The sequence below is a fragment of the Pyrus communis genome, chromosome 5, assembly GCF_041283825.1.
Source record: "Pyrus communis isolate YQ-2024b chromosome 5, ASM4128382v1, whole genome shotgun sequence".
Taxonomy (NCBI): Eukaryota; Viridiplantae; Streptophyta; class Magnoliopsida; order Rosales; family Rosaceae; genus Pyrus; species Pyrus communis.
In genome coordinates, this window is record NC_142569.1 from 2,277,323 (window position 1) to 2,303,543 (window position 26,221).

The 26,221-nt window shown below is 35.8% G+C and overlaps 1 protein-coding gene and 2 long non-coding RNA genes across 5 annotated transcripts; 1 reads left to right on the forward strand and 2 right to left on the reverse strand.

The window, feature by feature from the left end:
- The first annotated feature begins 4,943 nt into the window (after window positions 1-4,943).
- LOC137722071 (uncharacterized) lies at window positions 4,944-10,108 on the forward strand. Its single transcript, XR_015962239.1, has 3 exons — window positions 4,944-5,305; window positions 7,939-8,033; window positions 8,135-10,108. It is a non-coding gene; the product is annotated as an uncharacterized LOC137722071 (long non-coding RNA).
- A 6,795-nt stretch (window positions 10,109-16,903) lies between these two features.
- Window positions 16,904-19,625, reverse strand: LOC137726945 (uncharacterized). Of its 3 annotated transcripts, none has more exons than XR_015962240.1 (2): window positions 18,605-19,625; window positions 16,904-18,281 (listed from the first exon to the last, which is right to left on the reverse strand). It is a non-coding gene; the product is annotated as an uncharacterized LOC137726945 (long non-coding RNA). The 3 variants fall into 3 exon arrangements; XR_015962242.1 differs by having other exon boundaries at window positions 16,904-18,374; XR_015962241.1 differs by having other exon boundaries at window positions 16,904-18,382.
- Window positions 19,626-20,521: 896 nt separating this feature from the next.
- Window positions 20,522-22,733, reverse strand: LOC137727074 (polyphenol oxidase latent form, chloroplastic). The gene has a single exon (XM_068466012.2). The coding sequence runs from the start codon at window positions 22,488-22,490 to the stop codon at window positions 20,727-20,729; it is 1,764 nt and encodes a 587-aa protein (XP_068322113.2). The 5' UTR covers window positions 22,491-22,733; the 3' UTR covers window positions 20,522-20,726.
- Between the last annotated feature and the right edge of the window lie 3,488 nt (window positions 22,734-26,221).

Here is a 26,221-nt window from a genome sequence, read left to right on the forward strand (position 1 = left end):
GAAAACTTTAAGTTTTAATCAAATTGACAAAAAAATGTTATAAGTGAATAATAGCATGAGTGATTTTTTAGGGTAAAAATGTATTTTTTGTTAAAAGTGAATACTACCGGAAACTTTTTGTTAAAACTCCCTTAAATTTTTTTACTCTCCCATAATTTTTTATTCAAATTATGAAATTTTCTTGTTCTCGTTTGGATTTATTGTATAAGTGATTAACACATGTATTTTTCATTTTTTATACAGTGGATGAAAAAAATATATGCGATATTTAAGTTTCATACACCATTAGAAACATTAGTTCTAAACTACAATTCCAGACTAATTTAAATGTCATACAAACACTGCAATTTAATCTTTATTTATACATTTGTATGATTCGAACCCGTAGCGCAAAAATCAACAACTACCGCACATAAAATGGACACATGAAAAAAAAAACCTAAAATGCAAGAAACTCTTGCTGCTCAAAGAGTAATGTCCAATAATAATATTCCAAAAGCACATAAGGTATTACTAGTTATCTAGAAACTATAAACGAATGTGATAATTCAATAATCAAAACAGGAACCTCATCGAATGATGACAACTTTTGATTGTAAAAATGTAATAATAAAATGTTGTTTGTTGATTGATAAAAAATCCAGACGTGTCCTCGTACAAGCAGGTCCTTTTGCCTTTTCACTTAATTAATCAAAATTGCCTTTAGAGTTTTAAAATTTTCAGAAACAAAGGTATCTTTTCGCAGCTCAATCAATAACTTTTGACTCTAGGACCCGAAAGATCATCCAACTGAAAGACTCAAAAACTGTGGAAGTTTGCCCAATCTAACAAATATGAAATCGCATCTCTACGTGGATAGTTCGAGCAACCGCATGCATATTCATGGTCACAATTCACAAAAGCTTTCACAAGTATCCATGAAAAGATTGAATACTTGTGAAAAGATTGAAGTGTGCGTCCACTGTTTAATGGGTTGGAGCCCGACAATTCGAAGGGCTTCTTATAGCAGCTTCCACTGTGAAATAAAATGAAAAGGCAATAGCCCATGGTTTTCATTGCCACGGATGACCCTTCGTGGCTTTACGTAATCATTAAACACGGTTTACTGGTGAAGGCTGAAAAACCTATGATCATTTATCCTTGATTTATCAAGCTGGGACGGGGGATATAGCTATTCACTACTGACTATATTGCACATTGTATGAATATAACGTACTGGTCACATGAGAACACACTATTTATTGCTGAAGAAGTAAATATACTTCTTAAGGTGATGCTCCAAAATTTAATATTATTATGGTAGAGATGGAGTTTTAAGTGAGTTGATAAATGTTAGAAGAGATTTGGAAAAATATTACGAGTTCGAATACATTCATCATTCATCAAATAAAATATGAATTTTTTTTTTTTTCAAGGGACAATCATATTTTTGGGTTAGTTAGTAAACAAATACTTTATATATATGGGTATATACAAAAATATTAGTTATGAAAACATGAAATTAAATTAGTTATTAATTAACTCATGTAGTCATGTTTGTATAAAAGGAAATGTCAAGTGATTATTTCAAAAGTAGGGCTGATCATTAATTTTTTGTCATCTCAATTATTGTAAGAATATAATAAAATATTTTATAAAAAAGTATTCTTTGGATTTACTTTTTTAATCATTTTACACTAGACGCCAACAACAGAAGCAATATCATTTTGTCTTGCCATAAAAATATAAACATGTCGCATTTTGCAGAAGAATATAATCTTGGTGATCACCAGCTAAATCATTTCCACGTGCCGTGTTTTGAGGACTATTTATTCTTGTGGTGGGTCATGCATTTATCACATGCCATTATATGACATGACGCTTCGAAGATGGGTAGAACTGTTTTACATCGTATTTTCCTAATTCTCTATTGCTTTTTCAAAACAAAACAAAACATAAAAAAAAAAAAAAAAAACAATTGTCCGTTGAATAAAATAATGTAGAGCTTTGTTTTTTATGGATTTAGATCTCATCCAAATTCAAATGGGAATCTTAGAAATCTTTATGTTTTAATCATTCATTGTGCATCGTGCGGTCTAAAATCATTTAATTTTTTTATTATTTAAAATTAAACACAAATAGTACTGCCGAAAACTATGAAACTATATTTATTAGGCCTTTAGGATGTTAGGTGGCGCCTTGGCAACAATTAAAAATAGGAAAGGTTTGTCACTGGGATTGGCAGACAAAGTTCCCCTCTGCATTGTCTTCTTCCTTGGAAAAAAAAAAGCTATGTTCGTCCTCCAGATTAAAAACAGAGTCCGTGCGTCTTTTCTTTCTCAACCATGCTCGGACCTACTGGGCCTCCAGCGCCTGCCTAGGTGCCCTAGTCGCTGCCTAGCACTCTTAGGTGCCCGCGCAGGCCCTTCAACGTCTACCTATTCTCTTTCTCAATTTGCGTCACGACTTGGGCTGAATCCAGACGGATGACCAATGTGTAGCGCCTAGACGATTGCATAGGTTGATTTAAATAAAATAAAATAAAAACAATATAAAAGTTAAAATGAAGGCATTCTTGATGACTAAAATAGAAAGTGACAAGGCAAAAGGACCTAATAATAAGGGCATCTTGTTGGGAAAAAGGTAATCCACTAGTTGCATAAATATGATTGCTTTAATTGTACAGAGAAATAGTACACATAGAGAGAGAGAGAATTAGGATCGTGGACACACACTTTTTATACATCTTTTGACACTTAATTGTGACATCCACTTTATAGTATATTTTAAGGATCCAACCGTTTATCCGTTAAGTCTTTTCTCACAAATTATATCTACGAAAAATCATCCAAATCCAAATTCATTTGACCGTTGAACTAAATGATTGTCATTTCGTATTTCTTTGCTGAACATATTTGACCATTTTCTTCCTTACAAATTAATGTTTTATGATTTTGAATATTTTTAATTTTTTGCAAGGACATATATGAACAATGAATTGAAATATAGACAGTTCAAATTCTTGAAAATATTACGGAATGAGCCCTACAAAGTGTGTGTCATAAGGTTAGCATCTTGGGACATCCATTTTTTGACACACACTTTGCCGAACCCACACCGTATCGTCTATCAATCTATTCTCAGTTGGACAGATAACGAAAGATATCAAGTTCTATTCTCAGTTGGACAGATTATGAAAGATATCAAGGTGTTACTCCCATCAAGCACTGAGGTTATTCTTACCATACTCACCGTCAAGCTAACTCTATTGTCCGTAGGCTAGCACGTTTTGTCTCTCTTTGAGCCAGGAGTGTGAATGCGCTGAGTCTCCTCCCTTGTTCATTTCTGACTTACTATTACAATAATGTGTGCTGCCTTTGGGGCTTCTTGTACTTCAAACCATGTAATGACGTTTTCAATCAATTAATCTCTTATAGTTTCCTTAAAAAAAAAATCTAAAATATTAAGACATTTTTTTTATAGTAAAGAAAAATAGACAAACACAATTTTACAAAAAACACCAACCGGCCGTTTGATACACAATTAAATTAGGTTCAAGGTCGAATGGGTTGTAGACAGTAGACACACATCAAGTAAGGAAAATGTGAAAAGAAGAATTAATAGTTTTATAAGGAAATACTTTTGTTAATGTCACTAAATGTTTTTTAATTTCTTATTTACAATTCTTAAACCATTAGATTTCTCATCCAACATTGTTAAAAAATACATGCCAAATTACTTATGCAACAATTAACCAAAAAAAAAAAACCTTATGCAACAAAAACAAATGAGAATTAGAAAATTTCAAAATTTTAATAACAGTAAGGGAGAGTTGATCTTCCTAGTCAGCTAGTAGTATGACCAATAATCGATGAAAAATAATAGGTAGGCATCGAGTCTGCGAATCTAGACCTCTGTTTTGTTTCCGAATAGTAAAGATAATGTTATCGTGAAAAGCATGCTGCGTAGAATTTCCTCATCGATGAAGAAATACGTGGTTAATAGTACAGACTGATTGATGTGTTTCAAAGCATGTGCAGGATTTTCCCATCATAAATTCAATAATTCCGGTCTCGATGAAAAGAGAGATTCTTTCGTACAATTATTTTATCATGTGACAAGTTTATATTAGATAAATAAATCACTTTTTAATCACGTGGTAAGTATTGATTCAGAGTAAACGCCACTAAAATTACAAACTGATTGCAAGAGAATATCTCTTCTAAAACTGAATTGTAGGAGTATGCTAAGAAAATCCGTTACTGTATTTCGAAAAAGAAAGAAGAAGAAAACAGCCGTGGTTCATATTTGAAAATGTATTTCACACAGGGGGCGCATTTGGTTCTGTCGTCATGTGCATAAGCTACCGTGACAAACACGCGCGCATTCTTTCACCTATTGTTCTAATCGATTCTATACGATTTGGCTGTCACCATGAATTTTTCAGAAAACTTTATTATTTTAAACTTCATATTATTCATAGCAGATGAGGTCGAGTCAGAGTTGTCCTTTGACAAAAAGTTATTAGGTTGACGTGGCTCATGGCTGCAATTTTGTCTCATGATTTTTTGAAAAAAAAAAAGAATTTTGAGAAAAAAAAAAAATTAGAGTGTCGAGTTCCATAAAAAATAGAACTCTTTTTTTATATTAATTTTAGAGTGCCTAAAATCTCAACTTTCTTTATGGTTAAGTTGATTCGTGTATTTGGTTTGAGTATTCTTTCATCATCATCACCATCACCTTTTGCCCAGTTCAAGTCTTTATTACAAGTCACAGCGTAGGTTCAAGCCATGACTATTGAAAGCTGCTACGGTTAATTGTTTCGTCGCAAGCCTTCTGGAATTAAGGTAAAATTTTGTGTTTCCATGTTTAATTTCCTTAAACATGTCTGATTTATGTGACCCATCATCTTTAAATCTAGCTTCTAAAACTGACCATCTACATCTAGGTATGCTAATAATCTGTATAAAAGGAAACATGACAGCATTGTTTCTTGTCTAGATTAAGTTTGTTGAACGCAGCCATAAATCTTTGATTAAAGTTCATAAAATAAATAATCACTGAAAAGGAATCGATTCACAATAAGGTCTAGACTAGAAAATGGTTAACATGAATAGAGTTGTTCTTTCAGGCAACGAAAGACTCCAAGGGGGCCAAGAGTCTGCCTGTGAAACAGAACAATGCTTCTAGGAGAGGCATGCCAAAAGATAGGTCTTGCGGAGATTCAGCCAACGAGGTTCGGATGACTGAGCTCCGGAAGAAGATCACCATCTTTAGAGACATCATCGACCAACCAGCATGTGATGCTTCTGCTGCAATAACTGAGGTATGTGCCCCTTTTTTTATTTTTTTCCAAAGAGCTTGTACAGGAACTCTAAACATGTTATAGTGTTAACTACATTGCAATGTTTGGAAATTGCAGGGAAAATCAAGAAGAAAGGATGTATAGAAGGATGAACACAGAGATAATAGAGAGAGAGAGAGAGAGAGAGAGAGAGAGAGAGAGAGAGAGAGTTTAGAGGGAGAAATATGATTTGTATTAACTGATTAAGTGAAGATTACACACTCTGTTTTTATAAGATAAATCCTAACTACTTTAACCAAATACGAATTGTATTTATAACTGTATTACACTCGTACCCTTAATACTCTCCCTCAATCTTAACTGGGGGTAACCTAGTTTGAGATTGAAAGAACATATCTACAATTACTGCTACGAAACCAGAAAACAAAACACAAAGTTGAACAATCTGCAATCTTGCAATCACTTGAAACTTCAAAAGCTGCTTTTGATGGAATCACTTCTCAGTTAGGCATCATACCTATCAACAAAAATCAACATATCCACCAATTCTCCTCTTTCAATTCTATATTCTTCCATAAACCGTAAGTCCTTCAATCTCCACCATACATTCAATGCTGCAATGCATCATCTGTTTTTCCTTCTGTATGTCCATAAACCATAAAACAGAACACAATTGCAGCAATGTGAGTATAAAATAGACTTTTGAATCTTGCAATTTGAGACATCTACTTGATCTTCATAGTTGCAATGATATGGAAAAGCTAGAACATGTCCTGTAACAACTTGCCAAAAAACATAAAAGAGAAATCTGGAAGGAAGTTCAAAATAATTCCAATGGACCAAAGGACCTGCAACCTACCAAAGACCCGACGTATAAATCTTCTGCTAGACTTGCACCAAAATTGGATGAATCTTGACCAAACTATGGATGACACAGTTAGTAAAGTTGTTAGTATTTGGTTAAAGTAATCTCTTATAAAAACAAAGTGTGTAATCTTCACTTAATCAGTTAATACAAATCATTTTTCTCCCTCTAAACTCCTTTTCTCTCTCTATTATCTCTAAGTTCATCCTTCTATACATCATTTCTTCTTGATTTTCCCTGCAATTCCCAAACATTGCAATGTAGTTAACATGGTATCAGAGCCAGGCTTACGCCATGGATTCTGGTGGTTTCTCTTCGTAGTAGTTTATATTTTTTTTTCTCCTAATTTAGTTTCTCTTCAATTTCCATTAGATTTTCGGTGCTTCCGCGATTGTTCTTGGGTTGATTTTTCTGCAATTGTTGGGATCGCAATTGTTGCAATTGTTCTTGTTGGGCTAATCGTTCTTTGGGGAGTTGCATAGCGGTCTTACCGTCGAGCCGCTCGGTCTTGACGGTGCAGATAAAAAACTAAGATCCATTGGTTCCGAGACCAGCGTTGGCCATGGTTCGTACACGACGGAGTCCAAAGGGTACTGGGCAGTCGGTGTCGGTGTCTAAGTATAAGGAATACAAAACTAAAGTTGGTGTTTGACACAGAAAGAAGTTGGTGTCTAAAGGTGTATGCAATCAGCTTGTTGTTTTATGAGTATTTCGCATTTGTTGGTTGTCTTAGTTGGAGGAAGAAGACGAAGAAGTCGTCATTGGAGACAACAAAGATGAAATCTTGAAGAATGGAAGTGGGTTGTTTGGATTTCTGGCAAATAAGGTTTATGCAGGACTAATTCTTGTGAAAGGTTGATGCTTTAAGAGGAAGACAAAATGTGACTGAGAACAGAGTGTGGCAGAAAGTTTAGACCTATGTGCAGTCCAAGTGTTTGATGAAATGCCCAGCTCAGAATTTTCATGTGAAGAGAGAGGACGCGATGGTATCTTGGGTGCTCTATCAAGATTTCCTCATGGGCAGCTTCTTGGAAGATCTTATTTTCATTGACATATGCAATTGATGTTGTAGCAAGAGGCCTGGATATTCCTGGTTCGAACTGTTGTTCACTACCAGCTTCCACATTCGGCAGAAGTTTATGTTCACAGAAGTGGTAGAACTGATGGAGCTTATGTTGATGGGTGCAGCATTGCACTAATTTCACCAAATGAGACCTCCAAATTTGCTTCTTTGTGCAAATCATTTTATAAGGAAAGTTTTCAACGATTTCTCATGGACAGCACATACATGCCTGAGGTCATGAAACGGTTATCTCTTGCATGTCAAATAGACAAGATTATGCGGAAAGATTCCCAAGAGAAATCGAAGAAAAAAAAAATTTGGTTCGAAAGAAATGCAGAATTGATTGAATTGGTTGTGGACCATGATGACAATGAGGAGGAAATGGTGAAAAGTCATAAGCAACAGAAAGCCAACACCACAAGTTTAGAGGGAGAAATATGATTTGTATTAACTGGTTAAGTGAAGATTACACACTCTGTTTTTATAAGAGAAATCCTAACTACTTTAACCAAATACTAACAACCTTACTAACTGTATTTCTAATTGTATTACACTTGTACCCTTAATATATAGTACACTCTTCCCTAATGAAGATTAAAAGATGGAGCGCAAAATGAATTTTTTGTATTACTAATTACATTCCTTTTTTTCCCGTTGAAATCTTGTACTTAAATTTCAGGATTAAAACACAATTTGTTTAATTTTCCAATTATTTTCTGCTTGCAGATGGTAATGAGGTTGATGGGAGCTCTACAGAAGCTTTTCCTGAAATTGTGCTGCATAAACAATTATCGGAGATAAAGGAAGCATCTACAGAAAAGGTAATTAAGGATTTAAGATCCATAAGAAATGGCTTAATACGCATATGTAATTATACTTGAAACCATTAAGCTAATTTTTCAAATTAAACATCTACATTCAGGTCATGGCCTCATTCTGCAAGGCATTGAAATCTATTGGAGAGTCTTGGATGACAAGTTATGACAGGTTGGACAAACCGAGATATGATTTCCCATCACTCAAGGAGAAGGTCAATGAGGATGAACTCGGTACGCTACAAATTTTTCTCTAGGACTAGTTAAGGCTTCCCATTTGGAAATGGAAGCAACAGCCTAACTGATTTTGTAGTTGAGACGGTGCTGGAAACGCTCGATTGTTTGATGAAGAAGGCACTGGACAAGTTTGATATGATGGATGAGGATGACCAGAAAAGAGAAGATTACAGCCCTCGGAATAGCTCATTTGGGAAGTTCTTGAGCGATTCGGAGGGTTACGCCTCAGGTTCCACCTATCCTTCTCCGATCATTCCATCTTCTGTCCTACCTGAAATTGATGGTTCTCCGAAAGCACGAAAAAATGCCAACATTGGATCCAAATCACGATTGCTTTGGACTCTGAGAGTGCAAACAGTTGGGAAGCTAAATCCGATTGATGTTAAGAACTTGTCTCTTCACTTATCAAAACAAGAAGCTCATGGCACCAACAATGGCCTGGACAAGATTGAAAATTTGTTTGAAGAACCACCAATTGGGACAAAATTAGAGAGCAACCCTCAAAAGACAATTGCAGCAACAGATGAGGAAGTAGTGGCCCCAAATCTTAGTTTGGATGAAAATCTAGTGGAAAGGGTATCGACAACACAAGTGATGATGTTGAAACTCTAACCACAGCCTCTGAAACATTGGAAGCAGACACCACAGAAGCATCATTGCTTTCACCGTCACCTACACTTCACAACCAAAATCAGCGCCTCCGCCTCCGCATCCACCTCCACCTGCACCAGCAACAACTTTCACTGCCCAATACAGAAACAACAACAAGAATACCAACATTCCTTCCACCACCACCACTACAAACTTTGAAGCTAAATGTTGCAACACCACCGCTACCACCACCATCACTACCCGCCATGCGGCCACAAGTATGTTTGGACTTGAAGACTGCAAACCAGTATCCATTCCCTTGCCTACTAGTGAAAAACTTAAGAAAGTGGATGGGAGTGAATTGGCTGATGAAGGACTTTACAGAAAAATAGTGGGAAGTTTACTGTATTTAACAACAACTAGACCTGATCTAATATATGCTTCAAGTTTGCTATCAAGGTTCATGAATAGTCCTACCAAGAAGCATATGGGGGTTGCACGAAGGGTACTAATATATGTGCAAGGGACCCTTAACTATGGCATTGAGTATGTGAAGGACAAGTCTGCAATTCTCATTGGATTTTGTGATGCAGATTGGGCAGGAAGTGAAGATGATAGCAAAAGCACCTTTGGTTATGCATTTAGCTTTGGCAGTGAAGCATTTTCTTGGGCATCTGTGAAACAACACAGTTGCACTATCAACTGCCGAAGCTGAGTGTGTCACAGCATCTGAGGCAACAACACAGTCCATTTGGTTGAGGTTTGTTCTTGATGATTTTGGGGAGTTGCAAACTGAGGCAACACCTTTGTTCTGTGATAATATGTCAGCTATATCTATGGCTAAGAATCTAGCTTTTCATCAGAGAACTAGACATATAAACAGAATGTATCATTTCATAAGGGAAACTCTGCAAAAGGGTGTGATTGATTTGCAATTCTGCAGAAATGAACAACTTGCAGACATTTTTAAAAAAGCTTTGCCAAAGGACAGATTTAATCAATTTGAGGCTTGGAGTTAAGTCGGTAAGTAGCTTAGGAGAGGCTGTTGAGAATTAAGATGCACACTAAGCTTAAATCAAACCTGCATATGACAATCCTGTATATTGAAAGTGAAGAGGATGAAGAATTCGAAGAGATGAAGAACTTGCCTTTTTTAGAAATAGTCGTTAGCTTTAAACTTGTAACGGCTAGTTTTATTTCCTGTTTTAGAAACCTGCACAGCTGTTATTCTTATTTGTTTGGGATGTACTGTGTTATCCGATCCTCCTCCAAGTGGAAGGATCGTAGCCTCCGATGACCTGAATGGCTGGAGATGAGTCCTTGATCCTTGAAAAATATAATCTAAGCATTTGACTGATTAGAAGAATATAGACTTGTATTCTCTGAGTTTTTCATATAGAAAAGATACTGAACATTCTCATTTTCTCAGTGTTCTTCCTTCTCTACATAGATTTTCTGGTTTAAGGTTTCAATCTTTGTTTGTTAATCAACCTAAAACATAAAGCCTGATACCATTTCAACAATTTCGACTTCAATATCCTCATCCGGATCAAAGAAGCCGTGGTGGATGTCTCCTCAAGCTGCATGGAGATGACACTAAAGGTTAGTACTCAGAATTAACTACTTTAAAAAACAAATAACAACGATTTGAAAAGGGAGTTTGACCTTGAAATGTTAAATGATGCAGGAAAGGAGAGAAGCAAAGGCCGCAGGTAAGACTGGAACAAAAACTGTTAAGAAGCAAACAAAGATTTGTGTGAAAATGCTGCGGAAGGCCAGTTTGCCTTTAGGTTTACACATTCGCTGGTGGACATGATGATCTGGCTGACATGCTCACAAAAGAACTGGCGAATGAAATCGAGTCCGATGGTCCCCAACACAACTGACTAATTTCCTGGTAAATAGCAGTGTTTTTGAAATACCAAAAAAAAAAAGATTTTTTTTCTTTTGTTGTGACCCTTGTATATAATCCGGTCCAAAGAAAATCTTGTAAAAACTAAGGCTTTGTATGTACCAGTATGGTTTTGATTTTGGAATTAATTAGTACCACATTCAGGCAGAAATGAATACAAATCTTGTCTTTGTTGTGTCCTTGTAAATTGTATTTTCTTATATATACATATATGTTTTAGTTGTTACATTTGTTCCATGAGCTCGACATGTGTCTCTCAATTATATCCGAAAAAGATATTTTTATTTTAATATGGTATAAGTCGTAGTACTTTAATTAAATTAATTAATAAATTTAAAGAAAACATAAAATTAATAAATTATTGAGAGAGTTATGTTTAATAAATTTAAAGATAACTGAGCTATATTTAGCCACTTCAGTTAAAGATGGCTTAAGAAAAAAGAAACTAACAGATAAGCTTCCCTCCCCGGTAAATAATTCATGTTAAATATAATGTCATTCTAACTTACTAACCAGTTACCATTTAAGTGCTACAATACATATCATTTTTTTATTGGTTCTCAAAAGAGTTATTACAATGAGAGACACAAGAAAAGGAGACAGCAGATATTGGCCCTGTATAGGATTCTATGTAATTGCTGACTCAGCATGTTGAATCAGTGATGTAGAAGGGCTAACTAGGATAACAGATAGTTGCTAAGTGGATTATGGTTCGTTTGGAAGTGTTCTTTAAATAACTGAAATTTCTTTTAGTGAAAATGTTTATGAAATCAGTCCTTAGTAAAAAATTAAGTGGACCATGGAAAAACACTTTATGTGCTTTCTGCAAGAAGCACATATCTAGTGCTTCTTCAAAAAGCATTTAAGTACTTTTGGAATCTAAAATCAATTTTATTAAGAGCCTTAAGTCTGTTAGAGGAGAAATTTTTCCAAGTGCCGGGAACACCATGACACATGGTGTTCCCTCGCACATTAGGATTTGACATCTTGGATATCCTTCAATTTTATATTTCAATAAATAAATAAAACTAAATCCTAATGTGTGAGGGAACATCATGTGTCATGGTGTTCCCGGCACTTGGCAAAATTTCTCCAGTTAGAGAAGGTTGTTAGTAGTCAACTTACAAGATAAGCTAGGTAGTGACTATATAAAGAATAAGTCTGTAAAAGGAAAGGTTGTTTTAAAAGTTGATATTGTATTCCACCTTGGATTCGATTACATCACACCGAAAGTGCGAGCGAGAATATAGTGATTGCTCACACAAGCAACGTGACTATGATCACGTGCTCGACGCACACAACACTTAGAACAAAACAGACATATGACATGTGGCAGGATTTACACCCTATAGATGTTTTAATCACAGCCGTTCATTACAAACACTTCTACTAATTGAACGATACTGAAATTCAAAACTTCCGAGCTTCAACTTCATTTCTGTGCTGCAGAATTGATCACCGCAACAAAGCTTACTCATCAGCCGCCCTATCACATCTTCGGTCGTCGGGATGCAAGTTTTTAGGTCAGGAGCGGGAATCGGAAGAGCGGTGTTGAATGGGTTGGTCCCAAGGCCAAGACCAGTCGTCCCGTACAGCCCTACAGCTCCAAGACCAATCAGCATGTTTCTCCTGCCCAGTTTTCCCTCGACTTGGTTAATTCCCTGTTCATCATCGCTCTTTCTTGCTTTGCATGGAGATCCATGCTTACCATTTTCAACTAATGAACAATGTGTTTGGGACTTGTTTGGGAATAAAGGTTTAGGGAAACAAGTCAGGGAAGATGAAGTATTGCTGAGCGCAGTGGTGGGTGCATGTGGAAGAGCCATGGCTTTATCAATTATGTTTTTCCAGCTGCATCCAGATCAAGTGTCCTCTTTATCTAATGGTTGATCGAGTCACCGTATTTCCACATGACGTCGATCTGCTAACGTGCTTGTAGTAAATTTAATACTGAATGAGAAAAGACACCAACAACCGTATATAGAGCTATAAGTTTTAGCTTATTTGATGGATGAATCACTCGATTTAACGAATAGTCAACGAAATATGGCTGCCAAATATTATATATTTTGTTTTTGGGTAATGCTAAGGAGACTAATTAAATCTGTAAACAAAATTTTATAAACTAAATGATATGTAAGTTGATGATTAGATTATTACTTAAGCGTTGATAAACGTGCTCATTCTTATTGGTGACACATCATTTGGTTTACAAATTTTGTCTACAAATTTAATTTCCCTAGCATTACCCACAAAAGGAAATGTTAAGGAGACTAAATTTGTAGACAAAATTTGCAAACTAAATGATGTGTCGCCAATAGAAACGAACACTTTTATCAACGCTTAAATAATAATCAATCATCAACTTCCATGTCATTTAGTTTACAAAATTTTGTCGCGGCGGAGTGGAGCAACCAGACACGAAATTCCTTGCCTTAGCTGGATTTCGCTAGTGCCACCTAAACGGTATGTAGGAGACTGATGTGTCTACTCATTCGTCTACGAATTTAGCCTCTCTAGTATTACCTTAAACAAAAATATGTACCTTGAGTTGAAAACGGGGCCCACAATTTAAATTGAAGCTTTTAATGCTTTTAATTAATTATAAAAGGTTAACATAAACAAAAAAAGTGCACATAGTCAAATTATCACATAAAATCATAAAAACTTCAAATTTAAGAATTCTACTATAAGACGCTCTCATTGAAGGCAATATTCCTTTAAGAAGACAAAGATTTCCTTTGAGTACTTAAATGAGTACTCAAAGATGGTGGTGGGCGTTCCTAAATAGGGACTTCCATTGGAGATGCTTAGATTTCAATTGGAGTAGAAAAATATTTATCTATTAATTTGTTATGCTTTAATTTTAGAGTTCAATTAATGGGTTCTTAAAGTGTGAAACTTTGCATATTGCCCAACATGTATTAAAAAGTTAGTATTTTTTTGGGTAAATTCAATATAAATATAATTTTATGAGTTAATATTAGGAATAGTTCATTTTTTTTAAAATAGGTCCAATAACTATTATATGTTTGTTTTTTTCTTGTGAAAGGGTAAAACTTTATTAAACTCTAACTTGAACATTTACATCCTTAGCAAGAATATTAAAAAAAAAACTTAGAACTAAAAGCATCCCACCGGATTATCCTAAATTATAAAAATTAATTATCTTCAACCATGTTGCATTCAGTCTTCTTACTTATTTAATATACCTATGTCATATATATTTTTGTAATCTACCTATATCACAAATAAATTATGTTTAGCTACCTATATTTTTTCGTGTTTTGTGTTTGAAGTTTTTCTCTAATTTATAATGTTATTAAGGGATTGTACGAAAGAAATCCTTATTTTAAAAAAATATTAGGGAAATCATAAAAAAATAAAAACAAGAACCAAAAGCAAATTGGACCAACATAATAATAAAAGAAGACCAAAAAAATATAATAATAAAAATGTAATAGCAAACCAATCTAATGATAAAAAACCACGGTCAAGGACCAAAAACAAATTGGACCAACATAATAATAAAAAAAGACCAAAAAAGATAATAATAAAAATGTAAACCAGTCTAATGATAGAAGACCACGTGGCCATTCAAAATATTAATAAAAAATGTAAAATTTAGCTCGTTACGAGGTCACATCTTAGTTGATAATATTGTATGTAATATTCATCTTTATTCTCGTTAAAGACGGATTTGAACCATATTTTTGTTAATCTATTGTGAAGTTAAGTCTTATCTTTTGCTCTTGGTGTAGATAATATTTTTTGTTAAAAAAAAAAATCGTATGTAATAAAAAATAAAAAAATATGTAGATTATAATCATTAAATCCGTTTCTAATTATTACAAGCCGGAAAAGGATTCTCACCAGATTCTTTTCCTGGGGATTCCAGGAATTTTATGATCGTGACCGTTCATCGTATATCGTATGGTCAGAAATCATTTTAAATTTAAAATTAAATATAAATAGTACCTAACGAAAACTAACCGTACGATATACGATGAACGGTCACGATCACAGAATCTCCTGAATCCCCGAGAAAAGAATCCAACGAGAATCCTTTTTCCTACTAACCGACTTCGATAGCACTTGATCTGACGGTTTTTATTCAAATGTATAACTTATATCTACACTTTTGATTTACACTGGAGAAAGTCTCTCTTTTGTCTTTCCCATTGCTTTTTGAGCTTCGTACTGCATGTACCATCTCTTAAAAGTGTACTGCATGTACAATTCGAACCTTAATCGACCTGCAGCTCCATATACTTTACATGTATATTCATCTGTAACATAACATCTTAGCCAAATTAATTCCAACCAATTCTTGTTTATTTCTTCGTTTGTTCTAGGGGTCTCAATTCTTGTAACAATTCTCCTCAGTTGCCAAATTTCTCCAACCAAAAATTTCTCTATCATCTTATATAGCAACGCTTATTAATTATGCCTTGTCCCAAAAAAAAAAAGGAAAATAACTCCGCTTCTTTTTTTCTCTCTTTCCCTAAGAGACTCTCTTCCTGAGAGTTCTTCTCAGTGGCTTCCTTTCCGTCCAATTTTGACGCCTCCAGCCCTTGCTGTTGCTGGAGTCGGTAGCAGATCTTTCCTTTTCACTCCGTTTCCGTCTTCCGTTCCTTCTGCTACTTTCTTCCCATATCTCCTTCCCAATTTTCCCTGTCTTTCATACCACACGGGCGCCCATCTTCCTCAACCACCTCCAATCCAGTCTGTAGTCGGTTTTCAACACAATTTATCACGATCAATCGAGATGGTGCGTAGAGTTCCAGTGTCCACACCAGCTCGGGTGTTCACAACACCACCACAATATTCTCTCTGTCTGCATTTGTTGGCAGTGTTGCTTGTGTTAATCCCATGAGCTTCTTTTAATTGTGGCTAACTCCCTTCAATTTCTAGCTAAGATCGACGTGGTGTTCGAGGTTGGATGATGGGTCTTCCTTCACTTCATCTCTGCGGTGCTGAATTGTTGGGTTTTAGGTCTCTATTTGGGGAGCCGAATCGGGTTGATCGTCATGTAAATTGTAATGTTGCAGCAGTGGTAGCAGACTTCTCGAATTTTCTTTTGGTTTGTTTCTGGTTTTGGGCTCTTGGTTGGGCTCTTTTTGGTTAGCTTGGGAGGTCTATTTTTGCTTTGTATATGAAAAATTTAACGAAAAGCTCACGGTATTGTTCATTTTAACGAAAAATTATATTTTTACACTAAAAAATCAATCCTGTTATTATTCACTTTACCTTTTATTTTGTCCTTATCATTAAAACTCAAAGTTCTTAAGTCATTTTCATTAGTTTCCCTTTGTATCTATTTGTATGTGGATCTTTTTTATGTAAGTTAGTGTTCTTTGTTATAAAATTTACCTTTCTTCCAAAAAAACCAAAAAACAAAAAGCTTTTTATGCTAGTCGCTACCACATATTTAGCTTAATTATTGTTTTACGCCTACACTTTTTTTTTTTTTTTTGAAAACACGCCTACACTTTTTTGGCTTTACATGTTTGTTATCTTTCTCTTTGCGCAAGAATATGACTCAATTGTCAGCCCTCCATTTTCACAAATAATAATAAGGAATTGTTATTGACATTTTAAATTTTTCATTTTACACTTTAAACTTTCTATATTTAAAAAAAAAAAATACATTTGTAAGGAATGTCACTACAAGAAAACATGGCTTATGTGATGACAAAAGCTCGTCACATAAAGTGAAAATGCATCACATTTGATAATATGTGACGAATTTCCAACGTCACTACCAGCGTCACCTATGAGACGTCACCGAAAGTATATGTGACGAATTTTACACTCGTCACATATTTTATGTATATGTGACGCTGCCTTCGCCACCTATAATTGATTAGAATACTAGGTTCAAGGAGATATGTGACAAAGTAAGCGTCACAAAACACTAAATTCAATGACCATAAATTCATCATATATCATATATGTGAGTAACACTGAAATCGTCACTTATTCCTTTGATACGTGGTGTAGCGTGCATCACATATGTCAAAATCCAATACCTATTTGCTTCTAGTATGTGATGAACCAACTGCCACATAATCCTCATTCATAATTTGGAAATAGAATTCATAACAAATGTAATGTAATGCTTCAGTTAATCACATTTTCGTTAATCAAGAATTTAATCTTATAACTTGAATAGATACACCAAGTGAAGTCTCAAAAATAACATAAACATCCCAGACGCTAGCAAGTCAAATACCCTTATGTTGTCTCATCTCAACTTAACAGCATTTGGACACCTCTAGATATATTGAGGTGCTAACCAAAAAGTCTACCTTGTGCATTTTGTCTACCCCTGACTTGCAGCTAAAAAACCTTCAATTGTGGATAACATCTTCATTCTCCCTTTGCAAACCCATTGAGCCCTCAACTCTCCATTATTCTCTTGCACAAGTCGTACATGACATACAAAAGAAAAGTTAGTTAAATAGCTGTCCAATTTGGTTTTGAAACATCTCATGCATCAAGTGATGGATAAGTGGAAGAAAGATAGTGAAAACATATTCAATTGAGGATGAATGATCAATAAACCATATGGAGAGAGTATGTATACTAGAATGACAAAGGTAGAAAGATAGTGAAAACATATTCAATTGAGGATGAATAATCAATAAACCATATGGAGAGAGTATATATACTAGAATGACAGAGGTAGGAGGACATAAGTTCAGGTTTCAGAAAAGATGAGCTAGTCTTCAGGAATTGCAAACCAATGCAATAGCAATACCTAGTCAAAAAGCAACATTAAGGTACATAATTTTAGAGTAGAAAATTTCAATTCTTCACCAACTCATACACAACATAGATAAGCATTTCGTAGAACACAAAGAAGAATAAAATTGAACTTTCTCAGTAGGAAAACAAACACATCCATCATATTTCTCTTTGGCTACTACACTAATCAACCTTCATGCCATTCAGTGACACACATAAAGGACGAATTCCTGCCATTCAGAGTGTCTTTCCAACAACTGAGCATAGAATGTGTTGGAGACATCTATACAACTTTAAGTCATCACACACTCGGGACTTGCATTAAAGATTACACTGTGAGCCTTTAGCTACATCCACTAGTATTCCACGGTTTGAAGCAGAGCTTATTTTGGAAAATATGAAATAACAAAATAAAAAAGCTTGGAAATGGGTTCAGAGAAGGCCTCCAAAAAATTGGAGCATAATTTATTCCATGGTTTAAAGCATAGCTTATTTGGGATTAATGGTGTATGTCATGCTAAGGATGACCATTAGAAGAATGCAGCTAGGCATTGGAAACATCAAGTTGGAACTCAAATCCCATGCGCCCACGTTATTTCCTGCATTTTTTACATGGATGAAAATGTGTATTACTATGCCATGATTGCTATAAGCAGGAGGCTTACTTGAAATCATATGATCCCATTGTTCATCCAGTTCCATCCATGGATCAGTGGAAGAAGAATGGTTTGCCTGCAATTAGCCCCCTCCGTACAAGAAGCAACCTGGAAGGCCAAAAATAATTAAAGAGGTAGGTGAAGTTCAAGCACCTACTGCACCCCCTCCAATCCCCATACCACCATATTACATTCCACCTCCTGCAAAACTAAAAGGAATGTATGCAAAAGTAAAACTGGTATAATATTGTTTTCCAATACCAATAACTATAGGTCTAATCTTCCTCAACTGTAGTAAAGATAATCAACCTTGAATTCACTTACAGTATTTTCAATTGTTTCCAATAGGAAATAAAAAAAATAAAAAATAAAAAACTTGTAATGTAATAAGAAGAAAGAAGAAATGAAATACAAGAGTGAGGATTAAATACCTGATCGTTCTCTTCTCGTATTCGACTAGCCTTGTCAACACAAGTCCTCCAAAGTTTCGAACACAACACCCAAACCTAAACCAAGTTACAAAAGCAAGAACAAATAGTAACAAACACAAGTAACACATACTAATAAGCCATGAAGTGATATAATTACAGATTATTAACATGTGTAGCATAGATATTATGTTAGTACAACTTATATTTCAAATAGGAACACTAATATAAAGCAAAAGTAATTTTAAAACAAACTGGCAGAAGAATTGAGTATGCAGAAACAACACCCATCTTCTCTATAATGCTGCAGAAAAACTGCTTTGATCAACCAAGTTTAAGCTCACTTTTGAATGTTCAAAACTGAACCAAATGGTACAAATTTAAATGGTTTTTGAAGCTTGTTTTGTGTACTTTAAAACCATACAAGATTTGTAGAAAACAGAGCTCCAAATTGTAAGTTTTGCCAACTATAAAATGGAATCTCAAAACTGAAAATGCAGAACTTGCTGCTGTCTGGCAGCTTTGTGACTCATCTTTTTACATGGTTTTGATCAATCAAAACTCAATGGAATTAAGTGAACGCAGATGGGTTTTGATCATGGACATGCCTAGTTTTAAAATACATAATATTGGATCAAAAAAGGAACTCAAGACTCTTTTAATCCAAATTACAACTTCAGAACACTTCCATACAATTCAGGAATCATGTTTATAGCTTCTATTTCAATTATACTCACCATTACCAAGAATTGACATTTTAAACCAAAGCCTAGAATATGATATTTGATCAACACACCCAAAGTATAAAATTAAAATTGAAATTACTGTTTCAGACCTGTGATATTCAGAACCTTGTGTATTTATGCAGAACTAAATTTCAAGAAAATAGCCAAACCCTAGGAATACAGATATATGCATCATATTCTTCCTTCCCAACATAAAGGCGTGACTTTGTACAATCAGTACATTCAAATTGTCATTATTCTTTCAATCTAAACTGCTTATGCATAACCCTAAAACAAGATCTTACCCGATTGCAGCCACCAAGTCACGCGAAGATGCAAGAATGTGGGTGTTTGGAGAGAGAGTGAGCCAGGGTTTAGTGAGAAGAATCAGAGTGCAAGCGAAAAAAAGTGAGAGTGCGAGCAGGAAAAGTGAGAGTGTAGGCAAGAGAAGGAGACGAAAGGGAAGTGGTGGTCGCCGCCGATGGCAACCACCAGATCGTTGGCCATCGGAGATCAACTGGAAACAGAGTGCGCGAGCGATGCGAATGAAGTGATTTTGACGAAAGAGGAGTTCTCATTTAATTCCTAAAAGTTTTACTTTTTGTTTTTTATTAAATCATTTTTCTTTTTTATATACAATGGGCGAGGCATGAATTAGCCCCACGTATATTTTTATTGCATTACTTAAGGTTTTGACGTATTCTGAAAAGTCGTCACTAATTGAATTTCCGCACATTTATATGTGGCGAATCTAAAAGTTTTTGTGACGCATAGAATCTAAAAATTATTTCGTGTCCTGCTAAAGTTTTTATGTGACCCTTTTTCAAGTCTCCTCACTTATTTCCGTGAAATATGACGAATTTTTAGGCTCCAAAAGTAATTCCGTCACATATTCTCTGTTTTCTTGTAGTGCACAGAATGACAATTTTAGAATGTCAATAACACTTCCCTAACAATAATAAAGTAGTGTACTAGTTTTATAAACAACTTTACACACAATTCGAGTCCATTAATTTTATAGTATGATTCTCTCCCTTCTTTTTTTTTTCTTCCATTCCCTTCTCTTCTATTTGAACGGTCACGGTTAAATCACATCAATATCTTACATTAATTTTTTTATAAAAAGTGAAAGATAAAACAGAGAATGTAAGAGAAAGAAACGGAAAGATGATAGAAAAGAATCTTGATCCATTAATTTTTCAAGAACTCTACCATCAATTCTTTATTCAATAAATCAACACACCGAAACAGAGTAGTGCTTTTATTCACGAGGAACACCAACCATCATCTGCCACGTAAGCAGTAGATGAGCACATTACATTCAAGATTACTTAGCTAGTAAAACACGATTAAGCCAACGCAACAAGAAGAAGAACAACAACAATAACATTAATTAATAATTAGGTAGTATTAATGAGCTCAATGCTAAACCCTCCGATGGTGATTGGCCCCTTCCCAACTTTCGGCACCAAAGTCACCACCAAACTGCTGTCCGTCTCGGCAGCCAACTCCTCCAACAAGCTCGTAATGCTCAGCCGCAGGTTCGTCTTAATATTTTTCTTATGCTTATGCGGCACGTGAACAAAACTCCCAGCAAACTCCGACTTGTCTTTCCCGGCCAGAGAGTCCGCGTCATCGTTCACATACACGTCGAACTTCACAGTCTCATTCCCGGCAAACTCAATCCCCGTAATCACCAGCACCTCGTCCTGCGCCTTCTTCTGGGCAGCTGTCCGCTTCGTCACAGACGGCCTCGTCACCTCGACGCTGATTGTATCCGACAGTACAGCAGGGAACGTCGTAGTAAGATCAGAAGATGAAACCGAGGCCTTTCTCTTATTCGTCGACTTACGAGCCGTCGGCTTATACTTCAGCCACGGGATCGGGACTTTCTCGTCGTACACGTACCCCAGTTTTTTCGTGTCGAGCGAGTCCCGAACCTTGACGCGCACGAGATTCTTTTTCTCGTCGTAGAACAAGAACTCCGTGTCCAGCCAGTCGGTCTTTTCTATGTCCGTACCGCCCAACTTATCTTTATATATAGACCACATGCGGTCCACGTTGGAATGGTGGGAGTAAAACATCGGATCCCTCCCCGAAGAGTAAAAGGCCCCCATGTCCTCCCCGTTTGTCTGGGTTGGGTCGCCAGTCCAAAAGTGAATATTGTTATGGGGAATGCTCTCAATGTTTCCGGCGCCAGGGCTTGGGTCGTCCCCTGCGCTGTAGGGCTCTCCGTAGAAGAGTCTGTGAGAGGTGGCCTTCGACACCATCTGCTGGTACATCGTTGTTAAGTTCTCTTTGATTCGTGTGGGGTCGTCGACTTCATCGTCGGTCCCGCTGTAATTCAAGTCCAGGAGCTTCGGGGGCTGATGCGCTGCATTTCTGTACTGGTCGTAGAGGGATGACGACGTGTCGGTGAAAATCTCAGGAATGTACATGCCAGCTGGCGCGTCCCAGTTCCAGAAGGGGAGGGCGAAGGTTGGGTCCCCAATAAGCTCGCCCAAGATTTTCTCGTAGAAGTAGAGGTACCAACGATGGAACGGGAAGAAGAGCCAACAGTAGTGAACTTGGATCTCCAAATCCGAATATCCGACTTGTGGGTATCCACCGTCGCAGTAGGAGCAGTGTACCATGGCCTGTTGGGCGTGACTGCGCGGGTCGTCGTCTGGAAGTGCCCGCATCAGCTCGACGGCCTTTTTGTATTTGGCCAAGTATGCAGGGTCTTTTGCAACGTTCTGAGCAGCGGGCCTAGTGCGGAGTGGGCCTTTGTCGGGGAGTTTGAAGTCGATGATGGTCGTGGTGGTAGGTGGGCAACAATCGATGGTGGACCCGTCTGGCTTGTCGGCAGGGCCACACTTGGTCAGGTCTGGGGCGGATATTGGTGCGGCAAAAGCAAATGGGTTTCCTGCCGCACCGTAGAGACCCCCGGCGCCTAAACCTATCAGCATGTTCCTCCTGTCGAGTCTTGCTAGGCCCTGGTCTAGGTTATCGCTGTCACCTTTTGTTGCTTTGCAGCGCACTCTGCCCGCAAGGCATTGTTTGGGTTTTCGTTGCAGTGGAGTCTGGGACTTGTTTGGGAATAAAGGAGAGCGGAAGAGGGTGGTTGTGGTGGTGGAGTGCAGGGCGGCCATTGTAGAAGTTGGTGGTAAGGGAGATGAAGCCATGGCTGAATTGGTTTTCCTTTCCACTCTGCAATTCAGAAGGAAAGGGGAGTGCGATGTTTTTATAGGGAAAATTTTAATTGTGATGGTAACCCAAGTATTACATAACTTATTTTAATAGGAGCGATGAGAAATTTTATTTTTTAAGTTATTAAATTTTTGGTACATATATCCCAAAATTTATATAATGTCATGTAGTGTACTACCCCGTGTACCTATCACACTAAAAATCTCTCGTTTTTTTAATGGAAACTGGCGGGACCGCACACCAAAAATGCATATGCATAATTAATGTTGGAGTAATATTAGACTAAATTTGTAAATTAAATGATATGTTACCAATAATAATTGAGCATGTTTATTAACATTTAAGTAATAATTCAATCATTAATTTACAAATTAGTCTTCCTATAATTTCAAAGGATGATGCTAAGGAGATTAAATTTATAGACAAAATTTGCGTATTAAATGATATGTCACTAATAGAAATAAGCACGTCGTTAAGTAATAACCTATCATCAATTTACATGTTATTTAGTTTACAAAATTTTATTTGTAAATTTAGTCCATTATCCAAAAAAAAAAAAAAAAGAGGTAGTGAACACGCATGAGCGCAGAGTGTAGGATTCGTTAATCCTTTCACCGTTGATGAGGACATGTCTTCTGTTCTTTTATCTCTAAAACCTAGAATATGCTGCGCACCTACTCTATGACCACTCGTTGAGTACGCATAAAAACGAGAGAGAGAGAGAGAGAGAGAGAGAGAGATAATTCCAAGAAATATGATGCTTGAATAATTTAACAATTAAATATTATAATGTTATATTTTTTTTTGGACCAAGGAAAAAAACCTACATCTTTTCGGATTCTTTTGATGGGAATTATGGATCGTACATCGTATTTATTTATCGTACATCGTACGGTTAGTTTTTATCAAATATTATTTATATTTAAATTTAAATAAAAATATTTAAAATAATTTTATGACCGTACGATGTACGATAAACAATTATTATTTACAGATCCTTAAATATTATTTACGAAATAAATATATTGGAACTTCATATTAATAAGGGAGTTTTATCGAAAAATCCACATTATTGTTTACTTTAACGAAAAATCATATTTTTATACTAAAAAGTCAATTCTGGTACTATTCACTTTACCCTTTATTTTATCCTTATTATTAAAACTCAAAATTTTCAAACTCTTTTCATTAGTTTCTTATTAATAATTGGATATTGCATGGATCGTATCTCTTGAGAGGTGGCAATTTTGTATTGGAGAAACGATGTCACGTTTACAAACCATATGTTTAAAGAGTTGTGGACCCTAGCTTGGCTACTAATTAAAACTTGAGAGAGGTGGATTGTATGCCCTCTCATTTTCATACTCTCTCCATACTTTTCTATAATGTGTGATCACGGTTAAATCACGTCAATATTTTATATTAATTTTTTTATAGAAATAATAAAACAAAACGTAATAGGAATATAAAATGTTGACGTGACTTAATCGTGACTATACAAACAGGAGAGCATGGAGAGAGTATGGAAATGAGATGGCAGACAATCCACCTCCAAACATGAGTGCAACTTTGTTCATCCCTAAAATGGGGTGATGTTCACTCTTAGTTACCGTTAAATTAGTTTAGTTTAATTGATTTAAAACAAGAATTATAAAATTTAAACTAATCTAACAATAATTAATAAGGCTGAGCTTCACTCCTACTTTAAAATAGGAGACTGAGCATCACCCTCACTTTAAGACGTAAGAAACTGGCACTTGTATGTGGTTCAAACGTCGGTATTATTTTTAAGAAGTATACCCTACATCTTAACAAGAGCGTAATTAGTGATGTGATCCTTCCTCTCCTAACCTTGGTTTTTTTCCTTCGTTGCTTTGATTGATGCTAGGGGTGAGTGACGTTTGGTGACTGGTGAGGTATGCTCGTGGGATGTTTGGTGAGTTTTGATATCAAGGATTTGGAGTTAGTTGTGTGTGTGTGTGTGTGTGTGTGTGTGTGTGTGTGTACAATTATTTTTTCAGATGGCTTATCTACTTGTTTTTTATTTGGCCATCGGGTTTTGAAGCAGCCCCGGCCAGTGATTAGGGAAATGAATTATTTTCGGATCCTTTTCATCAAATTCATTAAGTTCATGACTCCGCACCATTGAAATTTGATTCAACGGCTACAAACAGGGAGCCTTTTTAAAAGTTATAATAACTATAGCTGTTGGATCAAATTTCAACGGCTTGGATCTCCGGACTTGGCGAATTTGGTGGGAGTGATCCGGAGAGGATCCCTTTCACAGTGATCAGGGGCAAAGCTTGGCAAGGATCAAAGTGGGCACGTGCCTCCCCAAGTTTTGGTCTAACAAAATTGGTCTGAGCAAGAAGGGTAATGTTAAGGAGACCAAATTTAGAGACTAAATTTGCAAACTAAAGGGCATGTCGCTAATAAAAATAAGTACGTTTATCAACGTGTAAGTAATAAACCAATTATCAACTTACATATCCTTTAGTTTTCAAAACTTTGTCTACAAATTTAGTTTCCCTAGCATTACACGAGCAAGAATCAAAAGTCTACTTAAATTATATTCACCTCTCGCCGCTCAAAACGATGTCAAATTCCATACATCTAATAAATTTGACCTACCAACCCTACACCTATACAATTTATCTATGGGCAGTGTGACAGTGTTCTAGATACAACCAAATATTAAACAGATAGACGTTCTCTAAGGGAGAGAGAAATAGACGACAAACAAAAGAGCAAGTAGAGGGTTACATATGGATTAAATCGACGGTCTACATTCCTTTTGCTGCGGTTAGGATCGATCATCCTAAAACCATATATTACTGGGGTAGTGATTCATTGTCACCTTATATTGAAATTAAATTAAACAATCCTAAATTCTAAGGTACTATGTCCTACATCTAACACTCTGGATAACAAATCATCTTGTGAAATCAAAATAGTAATATAATAAATCAGGTAGCATTACAAAGTTGTGCCATCCTAATATTATTATAAACAAGCATCATTGATTGTAACGAAGGACCACATGCATGAATTGATCAGCTAATACATTAATAATCACACACAAAAGTGTATCAATCTGCGAGATCTATCAATTACAGAAAAAGAGATTTTCATTGTTAACAAGGTCAACGGTTTTCGAACCCTACGCATAAAATATATGTCCTGCATTTTATATAATAAGGTCATTGTCCATCAAGCATCCTTTTACTTTTGTTTAACCTATCCTTAATACATACAGTACTATGATGCTAGGAGTGCATCTTAACGGAAGGAAAAGAAGAAAAAAAAAATTTGTATGTGATATAAGAAGTTGAGCTATACTTTATATTGTCAATTAATTTTATAGTTGAACTTCAATTTTTTTTCATGATATCAAAGATATATTTAGGCATGTGTGAAGCTCAATAGTTGCGTGCTTCGTTGTCTAAGTTTTAGACTTATTTTTTCTCAATTAATCTTATTGTGTAATTTCAATTTTTACAATATTAATTAAAACCAAATTACGAGTATATAGTAAACTGAAATAATCAAACACGTGATGTGTGTGTTTGTATGCACACATAACTCTGTAAACTAAAATACTTATATTGCTCAAGGTTCTAAAAAACGCTAGGCGCTAGTCGAACGATGGGCTGGCGTCTAGGGCCTAGCCGGCTAGGTGAATTTAAGTAAATTTCTGGTATATCTT